The sequence below is a fragment of the Mobula hypostoma genome, unplaced genomic scaffold (genome assembly GCF_963921235.1).
Source record: "Mobula hypostoma unplaced genomic scaffold, sMobHyp1.1 scaffold_123, whole genome shotgun sequence".
Classification (NCBI taxonomy): Eukaryota; Metazoa; Chordata; class Chondrichthyes; order Myliobatiformes; family Myliobatidae; genus Mobula; species Mobula hypostoma.
This window is the reverse complement of record NW_026948196.1, coordinates 80,001-106,551: the sequence shown is the minus strand read 5'-3', so window position 1 is coordinate 106,551 and position 26,551 is coordinate 80,001. Positions and strand designations below refer to the sequence as shown.

At 58.3% G+C, this 26,551-nt stretch overlaps 2 protein-coding genes across 2 annotated transcripts in view; one reads left to right on the top strand and one right to left on the bottom strand.

The window, feature by feature from the left end:
* ncapd2 (non-SMC condensin I complex, subunit D2) overlaps window positions 1–13,836 on the top strand; it is a 175,117-nt gene extending 161,281 nt beyond the window's left edge. Inside the window, exons 29-32 of the mRNA XM_063039703.1 lie at window positions 3,383–3,566; window positions 5,317–5,428; window positions 11,922–12,050; window positions 13,680–13,836. Coding sequence (XP_062895773.1) covers window positions 3,383–3,566; window positions 5,317–5,428; window positions 11,922–12,050; window positions 13,680–13,762 — 508 coding nt within the window. The 3' untranslated portion in view covers window positions 13,763–13,836. The remainder of the gene's footprint in view (window positions 1–3,382; window positions 3,567–5,316; window positions 5,429–11,921; window positions 12,051–13,679) is intronic.
* Window positions 13,837–14,598: 762 nt separating this feature from the next.
* Window positions 14,599–26,551, bottom strand: part of LOC134341779 (tumor necrosis factor receptor superfamily member 5-like) — a 17,580-nt gene continuing 5,627 nt past the window's right edge. The window contains exons 3-9 of the mRNA XM_063039701.1: window positions 23,033–23,120; window positions 19,180–19,305; window positions 18,856–19,014; window positions 17,721–17,811; window positions 16,859–17,022; window positions 16,717–16,739; window positions 14,599–15,044 (exon numbers count right to left, since the gene is read on the bottom strand). Of these exons, the coding sequence (XP_062895771.1) occupies window positions 15,021–15,044; window positions 16,717–16,739; window positions 16,859–17,022; window positions 17,721–17,811; window positions 18,856–19,014; window positions 19,180–19,305; window positions 23,033–23,120 (675 nt within the window). The 3' untranslated portion in view covers window positions 14,599–15,020. The remainder of the gene's footprint in view (window positions 15,045–16,716; window positions 16,740–16,858; window positions 17,023–17,720; window positions 17,812–18,855; window positions 19,015–19,179; window positions 19,306–23,032; window positions 23,121–26,551) is intronic.

Here is a 26,551-nt window from a genome sequence, read left to right as displayed (position 1 = left end):
CTGATCCCTGTCCCGGACGCGCTGGGTGCCCGCACTGAGGGTCACACAGGGGTGCCCCCTGGAAGTGAGAGGGCTCCGCACTGATCCCTGTCCCGGACGCGCTGGGTGCCCGCACTGAGGGTCAAACAGGGGTGCCCCCTGGAAGTGAGAGGGCTCTGCACTGATCCCTGTCCCGGACGCGCTGGGTGCCGGCACTGAGGGTCAAACAGGGGTGCCCCCTGGAAGTTATAGATTGAGAGGGCTCCGCACTGATCCCTGTCCCGGACGCGCTGGGTGCCCGCACTGAGGGTCAAACAGGGGTGCCCCCTGGAAGTGAGAGAGCTCCGCACTGATCCCTGTCCCGGACGCGCTGGGTGCCCGCACTGAGGGTCAAACAGGGGTGCCCCCTGGAAGTGAGAGAGGCTCCGCACTGATCCCTGTCCCGGACGCGCTGGGTGCCCGCACTGAGGGTCAAACAGGGGTGCCCCCTGGAAGTGAGAGAGCTCCGCACTGATCCCTGTCCCGGACGCGCTGGGTGCCCGCACTGAGGGTCAAACAGGGGTGCCCCCTGGAAGTGAGAGGGCTCTGCACTGATCCCTGTCCCGGACGCGCTGGGTGCCCGCACTGAGGGTCAAACAGGGGTGCCCCCTGGAAGTGAGAGGGCACTGCACTGATCCCTGTCCCGGACACGCTGGGTGCCGGAACTGAGGGTCAAACAGGGGTGCCCCCTGCAAGTGAGAGGGCTCCGCACTGATCCCTGTCCCGGACGCGCTGGGTGCCCGCACTGAGGGTCACATAGGGGTGCCCCCTGGAAGTTATAGATTGAGAGGGCTCCGCACTGATCCCTGTCCCGGACGCGCTGGGTGCCCACACTGAGGGTCACACAGGGGTGCCCCCTGGAAGTGAGAGGGCTCCGCACTGATCCCTGTCCCGGACGCGCTGGGTGCCCGCACTGAGGGTCAAACAGGGGTGCCCCCTGGAAGTGAGAGGGCTCCGCACTGATCCCTGTCCCGGGCGCGCTGGGTGCCCACACTGAGGGTCAAACAGGGGTGACCCCTAGAAGTGAGAGGGCTCTGCACTGATCCCTGTCCCGGACACGCTGGGTGCCCGCACTGAGGGTCAAACAGGGGTGCCCCCTGGAAGTGAGAGGGCTCTGCACTGATCCCTGTCCCGGACACGCTGGGTGCCCGCACTGAGGGTCAAACGGGGGTGCCCCCTGGAAGTTATAGATTGAGAGGGCTCCGCACTGATCCCTGTCCCGGACGCGCTGGGTGCCGGCACTGAGGGTCAAACAGGGGTGCCCCCTGGAAGTTATAGATTGAGAGGGCTCCGCACTGATCCCTGTCCCGGACGCGCTGGGTGCCCGCACTGAGGGTCAAACAGGGGTGCCCCCTGGAAGTTATAGATTGAGAGGGCTCCGCACTGATCCCTGTCCCGGACGCGCTGGGTGCCCACACTGAGGGTCAAACAGGGGTGCCCCCTGGAAGTTATAGATTGAGAGGGCTCCGCACTGATCCCTGTCCCGGACGCGCTGGGTGCCCGCACTGAGGGTCAAACAGGGGTGCCCCCTGGAAGTGAGAGGGCTCCGCACTGATCCCTGTCCCGGACGCGCTGGGTGCCCGCACTGAGGGTCACATAGGGGTGCCCCCTGGAAGTTATAGATTGAGAGGGCTCCGCACTGATCCCTGTCCCGGACGCGCTGGGTGCCCACACTGAGGGTCACACAGGGGTGCCCCCTGGAAGTGAGAGGGCTCCGCACTGATCCCTGTCCCGGACGCGCTGGGTGCCCGCACTGAGGGTCAAACAGGGGTGCCCCCTGGAAGTTATAGATTGAGAGGGCTCCGCACTGATCCCTGTCCCGGACGCGCTGGGTGCCCGCACTGAGGGTCAAACAGGGGTGCCCCCTGGAAGTTATAGATTGAGAGGGCTCCGCACTGATCCCTGTCCCGGACGCGCTGGGTGCCGGCACTGAGGGTCAAACTGGGGTGCCCCCTGGAAGTTATAGATTGAGAGGGCTCCGCACTGATCCCTGTCCCGGACGCGCTGGGTGCCCACACTGAGGGTCAAACAGGGGTGCCCCCTGGAAGTTATAGATTGAGAGGGCTCCGCACTGATCCCTGTCCCGGACGCGCTGGGTGCCCACACTGAGGGTCAAACAGGGGTGCCCCCTGGAAGTTATAGATTGAGAGGGCTCCGCACTGATCCCTGTCCCGGACGCGCTGGGTGCCCGCACTGAGGGTCAAACAGGGGTGCCCCCTGGAAGTGAGAGGGCTCTGCACTGATCCCTGTCCCGGACGCGCTGGGTGCCGGCACTGAGGGTCAAACAGGGGTGCCCCCTGGAAGTTATAGATTGAGAGGGCTCCGCACTGATCCCTGTCCCGGACGCGCTGGGTGCCCGCACTGAGGGTCAAACAGGGGTGCCCCCTGGAAGTTATAGATTGAGAGGGCTCCGCACTGATCCCTGTCCCGGACGCGCTGGGTGCCCACACTGAGGGTCAAACAGGGGTGCCCCCTGGAAGTTATAGATTGAGAGGGCTCCGCACTGATCCCTGTCCCGGACGCGCTGGGTGCCCGCACTGAGGGTCAAACAGGGGTGCCCCCTGGAAGTTATAGATTGAGAGGGCTCCGCACTGATCCCTGTCCCGGACGCGCTGGGTGCCGGCACTAAGGGTCAAACAGGGGTGCCCCCTGGAAGTGAGAGGGCTCCGCACTGATCCTTGTCCCGGACGCGCTGGGTGCCCGCACTGAGGGTCAATCGGGTGCCCAGTCAATATAATGCACAGAGAGAGCCCACTACTCTCACGGGAGCATTTGACCCCCATCGAGCGTCGTGCGGGAGTGCTGTAACCCTGTGGCACATGAAGGGAGCCCTGCGCAGCTCTCTCCTATCCAGGGGGCACTGGGCACTTGCGCGGGTGGTGCCCGCGGCCGGCAGTACGCACAGAGGCGGCTCTGCTCTCTGCCTGCCGCGGGGCGTCCGGTGCCCGTGCCGGGGATGGAGCAGGAATCCCCCCCCCGGCCGGTGAGTTGTGTCGAGGGAGCTTCCTGCTCTCGCGGGGTTGGGGTGGGGGAACGCTTCAAGCGGGCAGCTCAACTGGCCCCTCGGCATTGCGCACCGAGGGTCCCGGTCAGTGTGATAGGCCGAGGGAGCCCTGCGTCATTCAGCGCTCGCGATGCGATGAGCGAGCGGGGGGCCCCAGTCGATGGACCGTATTGACAGAGTTCAGGGAACTCTCACAAGAAGGTTCTGGGACAGCACTGAGGGTTCAGCTGTCGATGTTGTGCCAGTGCTGTCCCTGCCCAGGGAACTTGCTGACCGCGGTGGGTGGGGGTAGATGGGACGGGGGGAAAAGAAAAGCAGTCGGTCGAATCCGGGACTGACACCATCCCCTCCCCACCTCAGGCTGGAACGACAGCATCGGGACTTGGCTTTCTGCCTGGGGCTGCTGCCCGGCACCGACCGGGTCCTGCGGCGGCTGCAAGAGAACCTGGACTGCCTGGCCGATAAACTGCAGCACGACGCCGTCTACCAGCAGCTGATGGCCCTGGTGGGCAAGATGCGGCGTGGGCTCCGTCCCGAGTTCAAGGTGCGCTGGGGAGCCCGTCCCCTCCTCCTCGTCCCCTCGTCCCCTCCTCCTCCCCTCCTCCTCCTCCTCTTCCTCTTCCTCCTTTTCCCCTCCCGTCCCCTCACCACACGTCCCACTCTTCCCCTTCCTCCCTGTCCTCCTCTCCTCCCCCACTCCCTCCCCTCCTCCGCCTCTCCCCCCTCACCTCCCCTCCTCCACCACTCCCTCCCTCCTCCCCCACTCCCTCCCCTCCTCCCCTCCTCCCCTCCTCCCCTCCCCCCTCCCTCCCCTCCCCTCCTCCACCACTCCCTCCCTCATCCCCCACTCCCTCCCCTCCTCCCCTCTCCCTCCCCTCCCCTCTCCTCCTCTCCCCCTCCCTCCATCCCCTCCTCCCCTCTCCCTCCCTCCATCCCCTCCTCCCCCTCTCCCGCCCCTCCCCTCCCCCACTCACTCCGCTCCTCCCCCACTCCCTCCTTCCTCCCTCCCCGCCTCCCCCACTCCCTCCTCCTCCATGCCCACTCCCCCTCCTCCTCCTCCCCCTCTCCCACCCCTCCCTTCTCCCTCCTCCCTCCTCCCATTCTCCTCACTCCCCTCCCGCCCCTCTTCATTCTCTCCATCCTCCCCCTCCCTTCTCTCTCTCCTCCCACCTCACTCCTCTCCCTCCTCCCTCCCCTCCCGCCCCTCTTCATTCTCTCCTACCTCCCCCCTTCTCCCTCCCCTCCCACCTCACTCCTCTCCCTTCTCACTCCTCTCTCTACTCCCTCCCCCCTGCTCCCCCAATTCTTCCTCAACCTCCTCCCCTCACCCTCGCACCCCTCTGCTCATCCTCAGCTTCCCCAGCTCCTCCCCATCGCCCTCCACCCTCGTCCTCCCTGCCTCCCCGTCGCCCTCCACCCTCGTCTTCCCTGCCTCCCCGTCGCCCTCCACCCTCGTCTTCCCTGCCTCCCCGTCGCCCTCCACCCTCGTCTTCCCTGCCTCCCCGTCGCCCTCCACCCTCGTCTTCCCTGCCTCCCCGTCGCCATCCACCCTCGTCTTCCCTGCCTCCCCGTCGCCCTTCACCCTCGTCTTCCCTGCCTCCCCGTCGCTCTCCACCCTCGTCTTCCCTGCCTCCCCGTCGCCCTCCACCCTCGTCTTCCCTGCCTCCCCGTCGCCCTCCACCCTCGTCTTCCCTGCCTCCCCGTCGCCCTCCACCCTCGTCTTCCCTGCCTCCCCGTCGCCCTCCACCCTCGTCTTCCCTGCCTCCCCGTCGCCCTCCACCCTCGTCTTCCCTGCCTCCCCGTCGCCATCCACCCTCGTCTTCCCTGCCTCCCCGTCGCCCTCCACCCTCGTCTTCCCTGCCTCCCCGTCGCCCTCCACCCTTGTCTTCCCTGCCTCCCCGTCGCCATCCAGCCTCGTCTTCCCTGCCTCCCCGTCGCCCTCCACCCTCGTCTTCCCTGCCTCCCCGTCGCCCTCCACCCTCGTCTTCCCTGCCTCCCCGTCGCCCTCCACCCTCGTCTTCCCTGCCTCCCCGTCGCCCTCCACCCTCGTCTTCCCTGCCTCCCCGTCGCCATCCAGCCTCGTCTTCCCTGCCTCCCCGTCGCCCTCCACCCTCGTCTTCCCTGCCTCCCCGTCGCCCTCCACCCTCGTCTTCCCTGCCTCCCCGTCGCCCTCCACCCTCGTCTTCCCTGCCTCCCCGTCGCCCTCCACCCTCGTCTTCCCTGCCTCCCCATCGCCCTCCGCCCCCTCCAATGCATTGCGGTGCACCCACCCTCTTGTCGCTTTTCCTGGGCAGGTTCTGGTCGATGAATTTGAGCAGAAGATCACCCACTGCCACTCTCGAGGGATGGACGATGGTGAGCTCGAGGAAGCACCCCAGCCTCCCAAGGCCGTCAGCAAAAAGCCGGGTAAGGCACAGTTCCCGTCTCTGTATCCCCCCGGGTCAGACCCACACACACCCCGAGCACCGTGCACAGTTCCCGTCTCCGTATCCCCCCTGTCAGACCCACACACACTGGGAGCACCGTGCACAGTTCCCGTCTCCGTATCCCCCCGGGTCAGACCCACACACACCAGGAGCACCGTGCACAGTTCCCGTCTCCGTATCCCCGCCGGGTCAGACTCACACACACCGGGAGCACCGTGCACAGTTCCCGTCTCCGTATCCCCCCCGGGTCAGACCCACACCCACCGGGAGCACCGTGCACAGTTCCCGTCTCCGTATCCCCCCAGGTCAGACCCACACACACCCCGAGCACCGTGCACAGTTCCCGTCTCCGTATCCCCCCTGGGTCAGACCCACATACACCGGGAGCACCATGCACAGCTCCCGTCTCCGTATCCCCCCCGGGTCAGACCCACACACACCCCAAGCACCGTGCACAGTTCCCGTCTCCGTATCCCCCCTGTCAGACCCACACACACCGGGAGCACCGCGCACAGTTCCCGTCTCCGTATCCCCCCGGGTCAGACCCACACACACCAGGAGCACCGTGCACAGTTCCCGTCTCCGTATCCCCCCCGGGTCAGACCCACACACACTGGGAGCACCGTGCACAGTTCCCATCTCCGTATCCCCCCTGTCAGACCCACACACACCGGGAGCACCGTGCACAGTTCCCGTCTCCGTATCCCCGCCGGGTCAGACTCACACACACCGGGAGCACCGTGCACAGTTCCCGTCTCCGTATCCCCCCCGGGTCAGACCCACACCCACCGGGAGCACCGTGCACAGTTCCCGTCTCCGTATCCCCCCAGGTCAGACTCACACACACCGGGATCACCGTGCACAGTTCCCGTCTCCGTATCCCCCGGGTCAGACCCACACACACCCCGTGCACCGTGCACAGTTCCCGTCTCCGTATCCCCCCTGGGTCAGACCCACATACACCGGGAGCACCATGCACAGCTCCCGTCTCCGTATCCCCCCCGGGTCAGACCCACACACACCCCGAGCACCGTGCACAGTTCCCGTCTCCGTATCCCCCCTGGGTCAGACCCACACACACCGGGAGCACCGTGCACAGTTCCCGTCTCCGTATCCTCCCGGGTCAGACCCACACACACCCCGAGCACCGTGCACAGTTCCCGTCTCCGTGTCCCCCTGGGTCTGACCCACACACAGGGAGCACCGTGCACAGTTCACGTCTCCGTATTCCCCGGGGTCAGACACACAGACCGGGAGCACCGTGCACAGTTCCCGTCTCCGTATCCCCCCAGTCCCCGGATCAGACCCACACACACAGGGAGCACCGTGCACAGTTCCCGTCTCCGTATCCCCCCGGGTCAGACCCACACACACCGGGAGCACCGTGCACAGTTCCCGTCTCCGTAACCCCCCGGGTCAGACCCACACACACCGGGATCACCGTGCACAGTTCACGTCTCTGTATTCCCCCCGGGTCAGACCCACACACACTGGGAGCACCGTGCACAGTTCCCGTCTCCGTATCCCCCGGGTCAGACCCACACACTCCGGGAGCACCGTGCACAGTTCCCGTCCCCGTATCACCCCTGGGTCAACCCACACACACCGGGAGCACCGTGCACAGTTCCCGTCTCCGTATCTCCCCTGGGTCAGACCCACACACACCTGGAGCACCGTGCACTGTTCGTGTCTCTGTATCTCCCCCAGATCAGACCCACATACAACGGGAGCACCGTACGCAGTTCCCGTCTCCATATCCCCCTAGGTCAGACCCACATACACCGGGAGCACCGTGCACAGTTCCCGTCTCCGTATCCCCCCCGGGTCAGACCCACACACACCAGGAGCACCGTGCACAGTTCCCGTCTCCGTATCCCCCCTGGGTCAGACCCACACACACCGGGAGCACCGTGCACAGTTCCCGTCTCCATGTCCCAGTGTGCAGATACAAAGGTAAGAAATAAATATAGTTGATAAATAAACAATAATATTGAGAACATGAGATGAAGAGCCCTTGCAAAGTGAGTACATTGGTTGTGAGAACAGTTCAGTGATGGGCTAAGTGAAGTTGAGTAAAGTTATCCCCTCTGGTTCCAGAGCCTGATGGCTGAGGGGTAGTAACTGTTCTTGAACCTGGTGGTGAGAGTCCTGACGCTTCTGTACCTCCTTCCTGATGTTTGAGGGATGATAACTGTCCCTGAACCTGGTGGTGTGGGTCCTGAGGCTCCTGTCTCTCCTTCCTGATGGTTGAGGGGTGATAACTGTTCCTGAACCTGGTGGTGTGGGTCCTGAGGCTCCTGTCCCTCCTTCCTGATGGCTGAGGGGTGATAACTGTTCCTGAACCTGGTGGTGTGGGTCCTGAGGCTCCCGTACCTCCTTCCTGATGGTTGAGGGGTGATAACTGTCCCTGAACCTGGTGGTGTGGGTCCTGAGGCTCCTGTACCTCCTTCCTGATGGTTGAGGGGTGATAACTGTCCCTGAAGCTGGTGGTGTGGGTCCTGAGGCTCCTGTACCTCCTTCCTGATGGTTGAGGGGTGATAACTGTCCCTGAAGCTGGTGGTGTGGGTCCTGAGGCTCCTGTACCTCCTTCCTGATGGTTGAGGGGTGATAACTGTCCCTGAACCTGGTGGTGTGGGTCCTGAGGCTCCTGTCTCTCCTTCCTGATGGTTGAGGGGTGATAACTGTCCCTGAAGCTGGTGGTGTGGGTCCTGAGGCTCCCGTACCTCCTTCCTGATGGTTGAGGGGTGATAACTGTTCCTGAGCCTGGTGGTGTGGGTCCTGAGGCTCCTGTCTTTCCTTCCTGATGGTTGAGGGGTGATAACTGTTCCTGAACCTGGTGGTGTGGGTCCTGAGGCTCCTGTCTTTCCTTCCTGATGGTTGAGGGTTATAACTGTCCCTGAACCTGGTGGTGTGGGTCCTGAGGCTCCTGTACCTCCTTCCTGATGGTTGAGTGGTGATAACTGTCCCTGAACCTGGTGGTGTGGGTCCTGAGGCTCCTGTACCTCCTTCCTGATGGTTGAGGGGTGATAACTGTCCCTGAACCTGGTGGGGTGGGTCCTGAGAAGCTTGAGGACCGGATCATGGGCGCCTGGCTTTCCCTTCCTGAGGTCGATAGTCAGCTCCCTGGTCTTGCTGACGTTGAGTGAGAGGTTGTCGTCGTGGCCACCACTCGGCCAGATCTTCAATCTCTCCCACCTTTGACTCGACCGTCAGAGCCGAACATGGTGTTGGAGCTGATCTTCGCCGTACCGTCATCAGTGTAATGCGGGTCAGGCAGGGGGGGCTGAGCGCACATCCCCGTGGTGCTCCTGTGCTGATGGGGACCCTGGAGGAGACGTTGCTGCCATTCCCAACCGGCTGGGGTCTGCACAGTGGAAATCCAGGATCCAATTGCACTAGGAGGTGTTGAGGCCCAGGTCTTGGTTTGTTTTGAGGGGATGACGGTGTTTGACGCTGATTGATAAAGACAGCTTTAGAATAGTTTCGATCACATGTCAGTATGCTGTCAGACGTAAAATCATCATCGGTGAGTTATAATTATTTTCTGCCAAAGCTGGCTTGGATAGAAACATCAGTTCCCTATATTGACACCTTCCCATTTCTCTTGAACGTTCTGTCCCCGACGCCGTCCTTCCCATGGTTAGTTATACTCTGAGACGTTCTGGCATTTTCAGAGAACAGTGTCCAGTTGCTGGGTAGGGTTTGACATAGAAACATAGAAAATAGGTGCAGGAGTAGGCCATTCGGCCCTTCGAACCTGCACCGCCATTCAGTATGATCATGGCTGATCATCCAACTCAGAACCCTGTACCAGCCTTCCCTCCATACCCCCTGATCCCTGTAGCCACAAGGGCCATATCTAACTCCCTCTTAAATATAGCCAATGAACTGGCCTCAACTGTTTCCTGTGGCAGAGAATTCCACAGATTCACCACTCTCTGTGTGAAGAAGTTTTTCCTCATCTCGGTCCTAAAAGTCTTCCCCTGTATCCTCAAACTGTGACCCCTCGTTCTGGACTTCCCCAACATCGGGAACAATCTTCCTGCATCTAGCCTGTCCAATCCCTTTAGGATTTTATACGTTTCAATCAGATCCCCCCCTCAATCTTCTAATTCCAACGAGTATAAGCCTAGTCGATCCAGTCTTTCATCATATGAAAGTCCTGCCATCCCAGGAATCAATCTGGTGAACCTTCTTTGTACTCCCTCTACGGCAAGGATGTCTTTCCTCAGATTAGGGGACCAAAACTGCACACAATACTCCAGGTGTGGTCTCACCAAGGCCTGTACAACTGCAGTAGCACCTCCCTGCTCCTGTACTCGAATCCTCTCGCTATAAATGCCAGCATACCATTTGCCTTTTTCACCGCCTGCTGTACCTGCATGCCCACTTTCAATGACTGGTGTATAATGACAGCCAGGTCTCGTTGCACCTCCCCTTTTCCTAATCGGCCACCATTCAGATAATAATCTGTTTTCCTATTTTTGCCACCAAAGTGGATAACCTCACATTTATCCACATTAAATTGCATCTGCCATGAGTTTGCCCACTCACCCAACCTATCCAAGTCACCCTGCATCCTCTTAGCATCCTCCTCACTGCTAACACTGCCGCCCAGCTTCGTGTCATCCGCAAACTTGGAGATGCTGCATTTAATTCCCTCGTCCAAGTCATTAATATATATTGTAAACAACTGGGGTCCCAGCACTGAGCCTTGCGGTACCCCACTAGTCACTGCCTGCCATTCTGAAAAGGTCCCGTTTATTCCCACTCTTTGCTTCCTGTCTGCCAACCAGTGCGCAGCGTCAGCGTCACTCCCTCTTCCCAGTTCCCATCTGGGTCCAGTGGCAAGACAGAGTCTAGACGGCTGGAGATGGGACTGGGTGCAGTGGATGACCGGATGACCGGGACGTCTTCTGTGTCTTGTCCTGCTCTACGCGTTCCACGACGCTGGCGGAGACTGTTGGACCTTCCACTGGTCTCGTCCGCTCAATGCGCCAGAGTCTGTTTTCACGTGCTGGGATAGGCAACTCCCTACCTCACCGAGGGTTTGAGGACCCGTCGGCTACCCCTCACCCGGTTTAGCCGGCTTGTCGAAGCCGTTGCCAAGTTACTAGCATTGGCAGGAAACAGAGTGGGAATAAAGGGATCGTTTCCTGGCTGGCTGCCGGTTACCAGTGGAGTTCCGCAGGGGTCGGTGAGAGGGTTACCATATGAGGAATGGCTGGCAGCTCTTGGGCTGTACTCCCTGGAGTTCAGGAGAATGAGGGGGGTCACATAGAAAATGTTCTGAATATTAAAAGGCCTGAACAGTTAAAAGGCTATGGTCGGAAACTTTGTCACATGGTGTGAGCAGAATTATCTGCAGCTTAATGTGAAAGAGACTAAGGAGCTGGTGGTAGACCTGAGGAGAGCTAAGGTACCGGTGACCCCTGTTTCCATCCAGGGGGTCAGTGTGGACGTGGTGGAGGATTACAAATACCTGGGGATACGAATTGACAATAAACTGGACTGGTCAAAGAACACTGAGGCTGTCTACAAGAAGGGTCAGAGCCGTCTCTATTTCCTGAGGAGACTGAGGTCCTTTAACATCTGCCGGACGATGCTGAGGATGTTCTACGAGTCTGTGGTGGCCAGTGCGATCATGTTTGCTGTTGTGTGCTGGGGCAGCAGGCTGAGGGTAGCAGACACCAACAGAATCAACAAACTCATTCGTAAGGCCAGTGATGTTGTGGGGACGGAACTGGACTCTCTGACGGTGGTGTCTGAAAAGAGGATGCTGTCTAAGTTGCATGCCATCTTGGACAATGTCTCCCATCCACTACATAATGTACTGGGTGGGCACAGGAGTACATTCAGCCAGAGACTCATTCCACCGAGATGCAGCACAGAGCGTCATAGGAAGTCATTCCTGCCTGTGGCCATCAAACTTTACAACTCCTCCCTTGGAGGGTCAGACACCCCGAGCCAATAGGCTGGTCCTGGACTTATTTACTGGCATAATTTACATATTACTATTTCACTATCTAAGTAATGGTTCTATTACTATTTATTATTTACGGGCAACTGTAACGAAAACCAATTTCCCCCGGGATCAATGAAGTATGGCTATGACTAGATGAGATATGGCAAAGTTATTTCCCATGGTAGGGTAGTCTCGGACAGGAGGGCACAACTTCAGGATTGAAGGACGTCCATTTAGAACTGAGATGGGGAGAAATGACGTTAGTTGGAGGGAAGTAAATCTGTGGAATTTGTAGCCACGAGCGGCTGTGGAGGCCAAGTCATTGGGTGTTTTTAAAGCAGAGATAGATAGATTAGCCAGGGCGTCAAAGGGTGCGGGGAGAAGGCAGGGGAGTGGGGAAGACCGGAAGAATCGGACCTGCCGGTGATCGAGTGGCGGGGCAGCCTCGACGGGCCGAGCGGCCGGCTTCTGCTCCTGTAACCTGACGGTCTCTCTCCTCTCCCCGCAGCGGAGAAGAAGGCCGGCCCCAGCAGGACTCCGGCCGCCCTGCAGGTCACCCCGAGGGTCAGCAGCAGGAGCAGGCCAGCTCGCCGCGTCCGCGTGGACTTCTCCAGCGACGAGGAGCAGGAGGAGGGAGGTGGGTCACTCTTAAAGTCCCCCTCCCCGCCCCGCTCCCCCGAAGCCTGTCGTCAACTAAACCCTCTCCCCCACTCCTCCCTTTAACCCACTGATATCTGGAATCCCGACAGGGGAGGGAGGGGGTGACGGAGACGGGGAGGGGAGTAGGGGAGGGAGGGGGTGAGGGAGACGTGGAGGGGTATAGGGGAGGGAGGGGTGACGGAGACAGGGAGGGGTGTAGGGGAGGGAGGGGGTGACGGAGATGGGGAGGGGTGTAGGGGTGGGTGGGGGTGACGGAGACGGGGAGGGTTGTAGAGGAGGGAGGGGGTGACGGAGACGGGGAGGGTGTACGGGAGGGAGGGGGTGATGGAGACGGGGAGGGGGTGATGGAGACGTGGAGGGGGACGGAGACGGGGAGGGGAGTAGGGGAGGGAGGGGGTGAGGGAGACGTGGAGGGGTGTAGGGGAGGGAGGGGGTGACGGAGACAGGGAGGGGTGTAGGGGAGGGAGGGGGTGACGGAGACGGGGAGGGGTGTAGGGGAGGGAGGGGGTGACGGAGACGGGGAGGGGTGTAGGGGAGGGAGAGGTGTGACGGAGACGGGGAGGGTTGTAGAGGAGGGAGGGGGTGATGGAGACGGGGAGGGTGTACGGGAGCGAGGGGGTGACGGAGACGGGGAGGGGTGTAGGGGAGGGAGGGGGTGAGGGAGACGTGGAGGGGTGTAGAGGAGGGAGGGGGTGACGGAGACGGAGAGGGGTGTAGGGGAGGGAGGGGGTGACGGAGACGGGAAGGGGTGTAGGAGAGGGTGGGGTTGACGGAGACGGGGAGGGGTGTAGGGGAGGGAGGGGTTGACGGAGACGGGGAGGGGTGTAGGAGAGGGTGGGGTTGACGGAGACGGGGAGGGGTGTATGGGAGGGAGGGGGTGATGGAGATGGGGAGGGGTGTAGGGGAGGGAGATGTGGAGGGGTGTAGGGGAGGGTGGGGGTGACAGACGGGGAGGGGTGTAGGGGAGGGAGGGGGTGACAGACGGGGAGCGGCGTAGGGGAGGGAGGGGGTGAGGGAGACGTGGAGGGGTGTAGAGGAGGGAGGGGTGACGGAGACGGAGAGGGGTGTAGGGGAGGGAGGGGGTGACGGAGACGGGAAGGGGTGACAGACGGGGAGGGGTGTAGGGGAGGGAGGGGTTGACGGAGACGGGGAGGGGTGTAGGAGAGGGTGGGGTTGACCGAGACGGGGAGGGGTGTAGGGGAGGGAGGGGGTGATGGAGATGGGGAGGGGTGTAGGGGAGGGAGGGGGTGAGGGAGATGTGGAGGGATGTAGGGGAGGGTGGGGGTGATGGAGATGGGGAGGGGTGTAGGGGAGGGAGGGGGTGAGGGAGATGTGGAGGGGTGTAGGGGAGGGAGGGGGTGACGGAGACGGGGAGGGGTGTAGGGGAGGGAGGGGGTTACGGAGACGGGGAGGGGTGTAGGGGAGGGAGGGGGTGACGGAGACGGGGAGGGGTGTAGGGGAGGGAGGGGGTGACGGAGACGGGGAGGGAGGGGTGTAGGGGAGGGGATAATGGATCCGGGGAGGGAGTGGGAATGAAGACAGGGAGGGGTGATCAGTCTGCATTCGACAGTGACCCTGTGTTCCCCCCACCCTTCCCCACACACAGGGGTGATGGCCTGCGAGACCCCAGAGTTCATGTCACCCATCCGCCGGTCCAGCAGGAGGAGAGGGGCAGCTGCGTCGAAATGAGTCGTCTTGGCTCGAGTCCGCTCGTCCGGGTGGGAGGGGGAACGGGGTGTGTGTGTGTGTGCGTGTGTGTGTGTGAGAGAGAGAGGGGAGGTGGGATGGAGGGGAGGGCGAGAGAGAGAGATGGATGGTGTGGGAGAGAGAGGGATGGAATGGAGGGGGGAGAGCGATGGGATGGAGGGGAGGGTGAGAGAGAGGGATGGAGGGTGTGGAGGGCGAGAGAGGGGTGGAGGGTCTGGGAATGAGAGAATGAGATGGAGTGGAGAGGGAGAGGGTGAGTGTGAGAAAGCGAGGAGGGGTGGGTAATGGGAGTGACGCTGGGGGACGGGGACGAGAGAGCGGAAGGTTGAGAGTTGGTGAGGGGGTGTGAAGGTGTCACGGGGAAGGGTGGGGCAGGGTGTGTGTGTGAGAGAGAGGGGGTGTCGGTGAGTTAGTTTATGCGAGGGAGGGGAGGTGAGCGTGAGGAGGGAGGGTGTGTGTCTGTGTGTGGGGAGGGAGCGTGTGGGCCTCTCTGCCCGTGTACATACGTCGTCGTGTGTGTGTCCCGGCCTGCCTGTCGTCGGCCGCGTCTCTCTATCACAACCGACCCTCCGCGCAATTCACTCTGTCCCCTCGGCCTGTCGCGAAATAAACAGCCTCCGTCTCAGAGACAGCTCCGGACTTGTCCCTCGAACCCTCGAGGCGGGAGGCTGGGAGAGAGGGGGAGCTGTGTCGGGGTGGAACGGGTGACTGCGAGGGGAGTATGATGTAGGGGAGGGAAGGGAGTGACGGGGAGTGGGGTATCAGGAAAGGGAGGGGGTGACAAAGACCGGGAGCGAGGCAGATTAAACTCACAGAAAGCAGGCAAGAACCTATAAATTGATCTGTCGGAAACCATTTTATTTCACATCTGGCAAATCACACGGTACGAAACAATAAGATAATTTTGTAAGAAAGAGGTGGGAAATCACTGAACAGCCTATCGTTCGGTGAGAGGCTGAGACAGCTCAATAAATACAGGGACACTTCGATAAATACTTACAGTGGAAAACTAAAAGAAGAATACCATCTTTGATGGTATTTCTGCATAAAGCTATTCTTGTTTTCGCAAGGCCCAGTTCTCAGCTCAACACCAAACCTCATTTGGATTTGAACTTGGGGAAACTTCACTCCGCGATCCGGCACTGATATTTTTCCACCTCCAAGGCAAACTAAACCACAGTAAAAATCAAACTATCTATGTCAAAAGTTTGTTGGAAGCTCATCCCGCCCGGGAACAAAATCATGAAAGCTCGGGGATGCGTTTCTGAAACAAGGGAGAAGGCAAAGTGTCAGATTAACTCAGAGTGAATCTCCCACCACACCGTCCCATCACACACTCCCGGGGTCAGACACACAGAGTGAATCTCCCTCCACACCGTCCCATCACACACTCCCGGGGTCAGACACAGAGTGAATCTCCCTCCACACCGTCCCATCACACACTCCCGGGGTCAGACACAGAGTGAATCTCCCTCCACACCGTCCCATCACACACTCCCGGGGTCAGACACAGAGTGAATCTCCCTCCACACCGTCCCATCACACACTCCCGGGGTCAGACACAGAGTGAATCTCCCTCCACACCGTCCCATCACACACTCCCGGGGTCAGACACACTGAGTGAATCTCCCTCCACACCGTCCCATCACACACTCCCGGGGTCAGACACACAGAGTGAATCTCCCTCCACACCGTCCCATCACACATTCCCGGGGTCAGACACAGAGTGAATCTCCCTCCACACCGTCTCATCACACACTCCCGGGGTCAGACACAGAGTGAATCTCTCTCCACACCGTCCCATCACACACTCCTGGGGTCGGACACAGAGTGAATCTCCCTCCGCGCTGTCCCATCGCACACTCCCGGGGTCAGACACACAGAGTGAATCTCCCTCCGCACTGTCCCATCACACACTCCCGGGGTCAGACACACAGAGTGAATCTCCCTCCACACCGTCCCATCACACACTCCCGGGATCAGAAACACAGAGTGAATCTCCCTCCACACCCGTCCCATCACACACTCCCGGGGTCAGACACACAGAGTGAATCTCCCTCCACACCGTCTCATCACACACTCCCGGGGTCAGACACACAGAGTGAATCTCCCTCCACACCGTCCCATCACACACTCCCGGGGTCAGACACACAGAGTGAATCTCCCTCCACACCGTCCCATCACACACTCCCGGGGTCAGACACAGAGTGAATCTCCCTCCACACCGTCCCATCACACACTCCCGGGGTCAGACACACAGAGTGAATCTCCCTCCACACCGTCCCATCACACACTCCCGGGGTCAGACACACAGAGTGAATCTCCCTCCACACCGTCCCATCACACACTCCCGGGGTCAGACACAGAGTGAATCTCCCTCCACACCGTCCCATCACACACTCCCGGGGTCAGACACACAGAGTGAATCTCCCTCCACACCGTCCCATCACACACTCCCGGGGTCAGACACACAGAGTGAATCTCCCTCCACACCGTCCCATCACACACTCCCGGGGTCAGACACACAGAGTGAATCTCCCTCCGCACCGTCCCATCACACACTCCCGGGGTCAGACACACAGAGTGAATCTCCCTCCGCACCGTCCCATCACACACTCCCGGGGTCAGACACACAGTGAATCTCCCTCCACACCGTCCCATCACACACTCCCGGGGTCAGACACAGAGTGAATCTCCCTCCACACCGTCCCATCACACACTCCCGGGGTCAGACACACAGAGTGAATCTCCCTCCACACCGTCCCATCACACACTCCCGGGGTCAGACACAGAGTGAATCTCCCACCACACCGTCCCATCACACACTCCCAGGGTCAGACACAGAGTGAATCACCCTCCACACCGTCCCATCACACACTCCCGGGGTCAGACACAGAGTGAATCTCCCTCCCCACCGTCCCTTCACACACTCTCACCTTGGTTCTGCTTGATGAATTGGCTGAAAGAAAAGGGAGATCGGTCAGTGTCAGTATCCTGCCTCCCCACCCCTCCCGCTCTCAGAGTCCCGGTGACCCGTTTTCCCCACTGGGGAGGGGGACACCGCAGTTTATCACTCACCCCTCCGGAAGACCAGGCACGTGATTACCAGGAGGAGGACACACACCAGTGCCCATGCCAGCACCAGTGCGAGGACCCAGGGCGGCTGCGCGGGGGTAGGCCCGCACGTGGCGTCCGACACCGAGGTTCCGTCCCGGAGGGTGAACAAGCCCAGGTCACTGCATCTGTGGGAGGGAGAGGGTGTCAGCCGTCCGTGAGCTTATCACCCTTGCTACTGTCCTGTTTCTCCCTCACTCCCTCCTCCCCTCTCCCCTACCCCTCTCCTCCTCCCCTCCCCCTTCCTCTTCCTCCTCCTCCCCTCCCTGTCCTCCCTTCCCTTCCCCTCCCCATCCTCCCTTCCCTTCCCCTCCCCATCCTCCCTTCCCTTCCCCTCCCCATCCTCCCTTCCCTTCCCCTCCCCATCCTCCCTTCCCTTCCCCTCCCCATCCTCCCTTCCCTTCCCCTCCCCATCCTACCTTCCCTTCCCCTCTCCCCCTCCCCTTCCCCCTCCCCCTCCCCCTTCCCCTCCCCTCCTCCCTTCCCCTCCCCTCCTCCCTTCCCCTCCACTCCTCCCTTCCCCTCCCCCTCCTCCCCTCCCCCTCCCCTCATCTCCCCTCCTCTCTCCCTCTCCCCTCTCTCCCTCTCCCCTCCTCTCTCCCTCTCCCCTCCTCTCTCCTCTCTCCTCTCTCTCCTCCCTCCTCTCCCTCCCCCCTCTTCTCTCTGCCCCATCACCCCTCCTCCCCTTGTCCTTTTCGTTTCCCCCATCGCCCCTCTTCCCTACCTGTTCCTCACTTTCCATCCCATTTCCCTTTTCTCTGTCCAACCACCACCACCACCCTCCACCTCCACCCCGCTCTCTACCTCCCCCCCGTCCCGCAGTCACCTTGTCCAGGGTTGGCAGGGCGTCCGCGACGGAGAGCTGGAGAAGGTTCCCGCAGCACAGGGCCGGCACAGCGCGTCCCCCGACTTGTTACCTGCCGGGTGCAGTTAGTGAGAGAGCTTCTCCAAACAAATCCAGCCCCCGCCCACCCACCCACCCCACAAGGTCTGTACTGCCTTCGGGGAGAGCTCGGTGCCCAAACTGTGAAGGGTGAAGCCGGGAGCCCGGTGGTGCCAACACAATGAGGGAGCCCCTGCCTCCAGTGGGCTCTGGGTGCCCACAGTGAGGACCGAGCAGGGGTTCCCTACCGATGTAATAGATCGAGCCCACACTGGACCCTCACTGAGGACCGAGCAGGGGTTCCCTGCCGACGTAATACATCGAGCCCACCCTGGACCCTCACTGAGGACCGAGCAGGGGTTCCCTGCCAATGTAATAGATCGAGCCCACAATGAGGACCGAGCAGGGGTTCTCTGCCGATATAATATATCGAGGCCACCCTGGACCCTCACTGAGGACTGAGCAGGGGTTCCCTGCCGATGTAATAGATCAAGCCCACACTGAGGAACAAGCAAGGGTTCCCTGCCGATGTAATATATCGAGGCCACTTGGTGCCCACAATGAGGATCAAGTGGGGTTCCCTGCTGATGTAATATATCGAGGCCACCCTGAGGAACAAGCAAGGGTTCCCTGCTGATGTAATATATCGAGCCCACCCTGGACCCTCACTGAGGACCGAGCAGGGGTTGGTGCCCACAATGAGGATCGATTGGGGCTGCCCTCCCCCCGCCCATCGATGTAAGGACTTGAGGGGGCTGTATACACCCCCTCCCTGCGAGCACTTGGTGCCCTCCCTGAAGATCGTGTGGGGGGCTGGTTGATTTGACATCGGAGAGAACTCCGTACGGGTCTTCCGTGCCTGCGGTCAGCATGCGGGTGGGGGGGCGGGCGGCCGTTGTGGGGTAGAGGCAATGTTCGGGGTGTTTTTGCACCAATCCCAGTCCTCCCCGAGGAGCACCCAGCGCCCACACTGAGGAAACGGTGGGTGCCCCCTGACAGTACCATCCCTGCCCCCCCCCCCACACAACGAGGAGGTGCCCGGGTCGGTGTGGTGGTGTGTCGAGTGTGGGTACCATACCAGCGCTGGAAGCTCCCTGCCCGGCCGGGCACGCGTCCTCCCTCCTGCAGAAGAGGCAGGCCCTGCCCGGCTCCGACGCCATGCAGACAAACCCGGGGGCGCACCTGCAGGTCCTGGGACTCGTCCGGGTGCAGGGGCTCAGCTCCTCCAGGCCGTGTCCTGCGGGAACGCGGTGAAAGTCAGAATCAGGGGCGCTTGCGGTTCCACCTCTCCCCCCGGCAGCTCCTACAATAGACAGACCACCCGTATCCCTCTAAACCTTCCCGGTCCGAGAGTCCTTAACGTACCCGCCTCGGCCGCTTCCCATAGACGGACCACACTCACCTGGGTCGCAGGCCTTGCAGCGGAGGCAGCTGAGCTGGCCGTTGTCGGAGGCCGTGAACTCCCCGTCCTGGCACGGCCGGCACTGCGTCTCCCTGGTCAGCGTGCAGTCTTGGGCCACGTAGCTCCCTGAGGGAATGGCAGAATGTGACCGGGGTCGCGGGGACGCTCACTCAAAACCCGCGAGAGGGACAGGGGCGGCGCGCTGGAAGATCTCAGCCGGTCGGGCAGCACCTGCGGGAATGAGACGGCAAGTCGACGTTCCGGGCCGAGGACCTTCTCGGGGACCTGGGAAGGAAGCCGGGACGGAGGCCAGAATGCGGAAAGTTGGGGGCGAGCAGATAGTGTCTCTCCCTCTCTCCCTCTCTCCCTCTCTCCCTTTCTCCTTCTCTCCCTCTCTCCCTCTCTTTCCTCTCCCTCCCTCCCTCTCTCTCCCCTCCCTCTTTTTCCCCTCTCCCTCTCCCCTCTCCATCTCTCACTCTCCCCCTCTCCCTCTCTCTCTCTCCCTCTCCTTCCCTCTCCCCCTCTCCTTCCCTCTCCCCCTCTCCCTCTGTCTCCCTCTCCCTCTCTCTCTCGCTCTCCCTCTCCCTTTCTCCCCTCCCTCTCCCTTCTTGTCCCCGGGCGTAAAGTTGGGGGCGAGCAGATAGTGTCTCTCCCTCCCTCCCTCTCTCTCCCTCTCCCTCTCTCTCTCTCTCCCTCTCCCTCTCTCTCTCTCTCTCCCTCTCTCTCCCTCCTTCTCCCTCTCTCCCCCTCTATCGCTCTCTCTCCCTCTCCCTCTCTCCCTCTTCTTCCCTCTCCCTCTCTCTCTCCCTCTGTCTCCTTCTCTCCTTCCCTCTCTCCCTCTGTGTGTGTGTCTCTCTCTCTCTCTCTCCCTCTCCCTCTCTCCCTCTCCTTCCCTCTCCCTCTGTCTCCCTCTCTCCTTCCCTCTCTCCCTCTGTGTGTGTCTCTCTCTCTCTCTCTCTCTCTCTCTCTCTCTCTCTCTCTCTCTCCCTCCCTCCCTCCCTCCCTTTCTCCCCCTCTCCCTCTCCCCCTCCCTCCCTTTCTCCCCCTCTCCCTCTCCCTTCTTGTCCCCGGGCGTATCTCGCTTTAGAGAGACAGGGCTCGCGAGCTCCACCATCCAGCAAGCCCCTAACTCAACCCTAGCCTAATTAACACAGAAAACCTCCCATTTTGTGTGTGCCGAACATGTCCCTACCTGAGAAATTACCTAGGGTTACCCAAAGCCCTCGATTTTTCTAAGCTCCATGTACCTTGGTTGGGGCAACTGTTACGAAAATCAATTTCCCTTGGGATCAGTAAAGTATGACTATGACCTATCCAAAAGTCTCTTAAAAGACCCTATTGTATCCGCCTCCACCACCGTCGCCGGCAGCCCGTTCCACACACACACCACTCTGTGTGTGAAAAACTTACCCCTGACATCTCCTCTGTACCGACTGCCCAGCACCTTAAACCTGTGGCCTCTCGTGTTAGCCATTTCAGCCCAGGGAAGAAGCCTCTGACTATCCACACGATCAATGCCTCTCATCATCTTATACACCTCTATCAGGTCACCTCTCATCCTCCGTCGCTCCAAGGAGAAAAGGCCGAGTTCACTCAACCTATTCTCATAAGGCATGCTCCCCAATCCAGGCAACATCCTTGTAAATCTCCTCTGCACCCTTTCTATGGTTTCCACGTCCTTCCTGTAGTGAGGTGACCAGAACTGAGCACAGTACTCCAAGTGGGGTCTGACCAGGGTCCTATATAGCTGCAACATTACCTCTCGGCTCTTAAACTCAGTCCCACGGTTGATGAAGGCCAATGCACCGTATGCCTTCTTAACCAGAGAGTCAAACTGCACAGCAGCTTTGAGTGTCCTATGGACTCGGAGCCCAAGATCCCTCTGATCCTCCACACTGCCAAGAGTCTCACCATTAATACTATATTTGTACTCCAGGGAGTGTGAAGGACAGAATCAAACATCGCTGTGATGATTCTACGCTCTAGTATCAATTCTTTGGCCACTATAAAGTATATTCTGCCATCAAATTAATGCACCTCACACTTATCTGGGTTTATAGGCCGGTTAGCCTAACGTCGGTGGTGGGGAAACTGCTGGAGTCAGTTATCAAGGATGTGATAACAGCACATTTGGAAAGCGGTGAAATGATCGGACAAAGTCAGCATGGATTTGTGAAAGGAAAATCATGTCTGACGAATCTCATAGAATTTTTTGAGGATGTAACTAGTAGAGTGGATAGGGGAGAACCAGTGGATGTGGTATATTTGGATTTTCAAAAGGCTTTTGACAAGGTCCCACATAGGAGATTAGTGTGCAAACTTAAAGCACACGGTATTGGGGGTAAGGTATTGGTGTGGGTGGAGAATTGGTTAGCAGACAGGAAGCAAAGAGTGGGAATAAACGGGACCTTTTCAGAATGGCAGGCGGTGACTAGTGGGGTACCGCAAGGCTCAGTGCTGGGACCCCAGTTGTTTACAATATATATTAATGACTTGGATGAGGGAATTAAATGCAGCATCTCCAAGTTTGCGGATGACACGAAGCTGGGTGGCAGTGTTAGCAGTGAGGAGGATGCTAAGAGGATGCAGGGTGACTTGGATAGGTTGGGTGAGTGGGCAAACTCATGGCAGATGCAATTTAATGTGGATAAATGTGAAGTTATCCACTTTGGTGGCAAAAATAGGAAAACAGATTATTATCTGAATGGTGGCCGATTAGGAAAAGGGGAGGTGCAACGAGACCTGGGTGTCATTATACACCAGTCATTGAAAGTGGGCATGCAGGTACAGCAGGCGGTGAAAAAGGCGAACGGTATGCTGGCATTTATAGCGAGAGGATTCGAGTACAGGAGCAGGGAGGTACTACTGCAGTTGTACAAGGCCTTGGTGAGACCACACCTGGAGTATTGTGTGCAGTTTTGGTCCCCTAATCTGAGGAAAGACATCTTTGCCATAGAGGGAGTACAAAGAAGGTTCACCAGATTGATTCCTGGGATGGCAGGTCTTTCATATGAAGAAAGACTGGATGAACTGGGCTTGTACTCGTTGGAATTTAGAAGATTGAGGGGGGATCTGATTGAAACGTATAAGATCCTAAAGGGATTGGACAGGCTAGATGCAGGAAGATTGTTCCCGATGTTGGGGAGGTCTAGAACGAGGGGTCACAGTTTGAGGATAGAGGGGAAGCCTTTTAGGACCGAGGTTAGGAAAAACTTCTTCACACAGAGAGTGGTGAATCTGTGGAATTCTCTGCCACAGCAAACTGTTGAGGCCAGTTCATTAGCTATGTTTAAAAGGAAGTTAGATATGGCCCTTGTGGCTACAGGGGTCAGGGGGTATGGAGGGAAGGCTGGGTTCTGAGTTGGATGATCAGCCATGATCATAATAAATGGCGGTGCAGGCTCGAAGGGCCGAATGGCCTACTCCTGCACCTATTTTCTATGTTTCTATGTTTCTATGAACTGCATCTGCCACTTCTCAGCCCGGTTCTGCATCCAATCGATGTCCTGCTGTAACCTCTGACAGCCCTCCGCACGACCCACAGCACCCCTAAGCCTTTGCGTCCTCAGCAAATTTACTAACCCACCCCTCCGCTTCCCTCGTCCGGAGAGCCAGGGACTTGAAGTTCCTGCCTTCTGTTTTTTTTTAAAAAAAGAAACACTCAAAATCAGAGGAACGTCCCGTCAAAGGATGTGGTTCTGCGGGCGGAATACCACCCCATACCTCAGTCCATGGGGGAGACAGATTCCTGGGTGCTGCCTCGGTGAAGGGACGAGCGAGGGGTTGTGGAACAGTTTGGAATGGGCTGCTGGGTGCGGAGGTGGTGGGACAGGCTGGGGGTTGGTGAACTCACCAGCCGGGCACATCTTACAGCAGCGATGGTCGCCTCGGTATTCCAGGTGGGAGCAGGGTGCTTCCCCGTGCACTGGGGCGAGGAGCAGCTGAGGGGCACAGAGAGAGAGAGAGGGAGAGGGATTCAGAGTCAGGGGTAGTGACAGCACAGCTGGGCCCCGTGAAGTCCGTGCCCAGCCATTCCAATAGCCTGCTCCCACGTACGTCCCCCTATCCAGACTTCTCCGAACCGCTGATGTCGAGCCCGCTGGGGGCTCGTTCCGCTCTTTCTTTGGGGGGGGGGCAAGTTCCCCTCAAACTTTTCACCTTTCACCCTTGACCCATGACCTCTGGCTGTAGTCCCACCCGACCTGGCACCTAGCCTACCTACACCCCTCGGAGTTTTGCGCGCCTCCACCAAATCTCCCCCTCGACCTCCCGCGCTCCAACTTCAAACGGGATCCGTTGGTGCCCGCGGTTAACAGCGCAAGTTGCCCACTGTCCTCCACTACTCTAAACTTGGATTGCGCAAGATTTACCCTCCTGTCTCGCCAGTGTGCGATGGAGGCCACGTTGTCACGCACCCTGTTCGTTCTGCCCATAACTGACTGGACTTTGGTCCAAGATATTAGAACAGAGGAAACCTACAGCACAATGCAGGCCCTTCGGCCCACAAAGTTGTGCCGAACATGTCCCTGCCTTAGAAATTGCTAGACTTCCCCCTACTTATCTGAGCTCCATGTACCTATCCTGAAAAGACCCTATCTTATCCACTGTCGCCAGCAGCCCATTCCACACCCTCACCACTCTCTGAGTGAAAAAACTTACCCCTGACATCTCCTCTGTACCTGGTCCCCAGCACCTTAAACCTGTGTCCGCTTGGGGCAGCCATTTCAGCCCTGGGGGGGGGGGGGGGCCCAAAGCCTCTGACTATCCACACGATCACTGCACAACATCAGCTTGTGATGTGAAAGCTACAAAGGTAAATGTTCGACTGGTACTCGAAGGCCAGTAAAAGATCCTTCCCCTTGGAAGCTGGTCTCGCCTATATCTGGCTGCTTGCGATCTCCTATTTGTTCCCCCCGCGGCCCCACGACAGTCTCAGATGCTGGGGCTGATGGTTGCCAAAAGACTTCTCTTGAGGGAATGGAAATCACCTTCTTCCCCCTTCTTTTCGGAGATGGGTGGCTGACATGACCTCAGTCGTACAGATGGAGAAACTTAGGTTCTTGAGAACCAATTCAGTTAAAAAATTTTTCACCTATCTGGGATCCATTTCTTGGCTACCTGGATGAGCAATTTTCCCCCCAGCTGATTTCTCACGGCCCCTCATTTCAGATGTAAAGTTTAGTACTTTGTACAACTCTAATGTTAAGTCTCTCTTTGTTTTGCTTGTTTCATTTTTATACATGTCTGAGCTGGTATGTTCTTGTTGATTTCATTCTGGGTTTTTTTGAAAAATTTGAAAATAAAGTATTAAAAAAAACCTTCTACGTTCCACCATCTGCTCTCATCCTCCTCCTCTCCAAAGAGTAAAGCCCCAGCTCCCTTAATCTCTGATCATAATGCATACTCTCTAAACCAGGCAGCATCCTGGTAAATCTCCTCTGTAACGTTTCCAATGCTTCCACATCCTTCCTGTAGTGAGGCGACCAGAACTGGACATAGTACATGGTACTTTTTTTTTGGAAAAATTTGAAAATAAAGTATTAAAAAAAAATCTTCTACGTTCCACCGTCTGCTCTCATCCTCCTCCTCTCCAAAGGGTAAAGCCCCAGCTCCCTTAATCTCTGATCATAATCCACACTCTCTAAACCAGGCAGCATCCTGGTAAATCTCCTCTGTACCCTTTCCAATGCTTCCACATCCTTCCTATAGTGAGGCGACCAGAACTGGACACAGTACTCCAAGTGTGGCCTAACCAGAGTTTTATAGAGCTGCATCCTGGGGAAGAGGCGCAGGCTATCCGCTCTATTCCTCTTAATATCTTGAGGAATGTTATGGAGAGGTTGTGTAAGGCATCGGTGAGGCCAAGTCTGGAGTATTGTGTGCAGTTTCGGTCACCAAATTACAGGAAGGATATTAATAAGCTTGAAAGAATGCAGAGAAGGTTTACAAGGATGTTGCCGGGACTTGAACATAGAATAGTACAGCACAGTACGGGCCCTTCGGCCCACAATGTTGTGCCGACCCTCAAACCCTGCCTCCCATATAAGCCCCCACCTTAAATTCCTCCATATGCCTGTCTAGTAGTCTCTTAAACTTCACTAGTGTATCTGCCTCCACCACTGACTCAGGCAGTGCATTCCACGCACCAACCACTCTCTGAGTAAAAAACCTTCCTCTAATATCCCCCTTGAACTTCCCACCCCTTACCTTAAAGCCATGTCCTCTTGTATTGAGCAGTGGTGCCCTGGGGAAGAGGCGCTGGCTGTCCACTCTATCTATTCCTCTTATTATCTTGTACACCTCTATCATGTCTCCTCTCATCCTCCTTCTCTCCAAAGAGTAAAGCCCTAGCTCCCTTAATCTCTGATCATAATGCATACTCTCTAAACCAGGCAGCATCCTGGTAAATCTCCTCTGTACCCTTTCCAATGCTTCCACATCCTTCCTATAGTGAGGTGACCAGAACTGGACACAGTACATGTTACTTTTTTTTTGGAAAAATTTGAAAATAAAGTATTAAAAAAAATCTTCTATGTTCCATGCGTGCCATAGAGGGAGTACAAAGAAGGTTCACCAGATTGATTCCTGGGATGGCAGGACTTTCATATGATGAAAGACTGGATCGACTAGGCTTGTACTCGTTGGAATTTAGAAGATTGAGGGGGGATCTGATTGAAATGTATAAAATCCTAGAGGGATTGGACAGGCTTGATGCAGGAAGATTGTTCCCGATGTTGGGGAAGTCCAGAACGAGGGGTCACAGTTTGAGGATAAAGGGGAAGCCTTTTAGGACCGAGATGAGGAAAAACTTCTTCACACAGAGAGTGGTGAATCTGTGGAATTCTCTGCCACAGGAAACAGTTGAGGTCAGTTCATTGACTATATTTAAGAGGAAGTTAGATATGGCCCTTGTGGCTAAAGGGATCAGGGGATATGGAGAGAAGGCAGGTACAGGATTCTGAGTTGGATGATCAGCCATGATCAAACTGAATGGCAGTGCAGGCTCGAAGGGCTGAATGGCCTACTCCTGCACCTATTTTCTATGTTTCTATGTTCCAAGGAAGAAGGACCTCGCCCGTCTAACCTTTTCCTGTCAATCCAGTCCTCCAGGGCCGGCAGCAACCTTGTAACGCTGGGTGGCAGTGTGAAATGTGAGGAGGATGTTATGAGAATGCAGGGTGACTTGGACAGGCCGGGTGAGTGGGCAGATGCAGTTTAATGTGGACAAATGTGAGGTTATCCACTTTGGTGGTAAGAACAGGAAGGCAGATTATCTAAATGGAGTCAAGTCAGGAAAAGGGGAAGCACAACGAGATCTAGGTGTCCTTGTACATCAGTCACTGAAAGCAAGCATGCAGGTACAGCAGGCAGT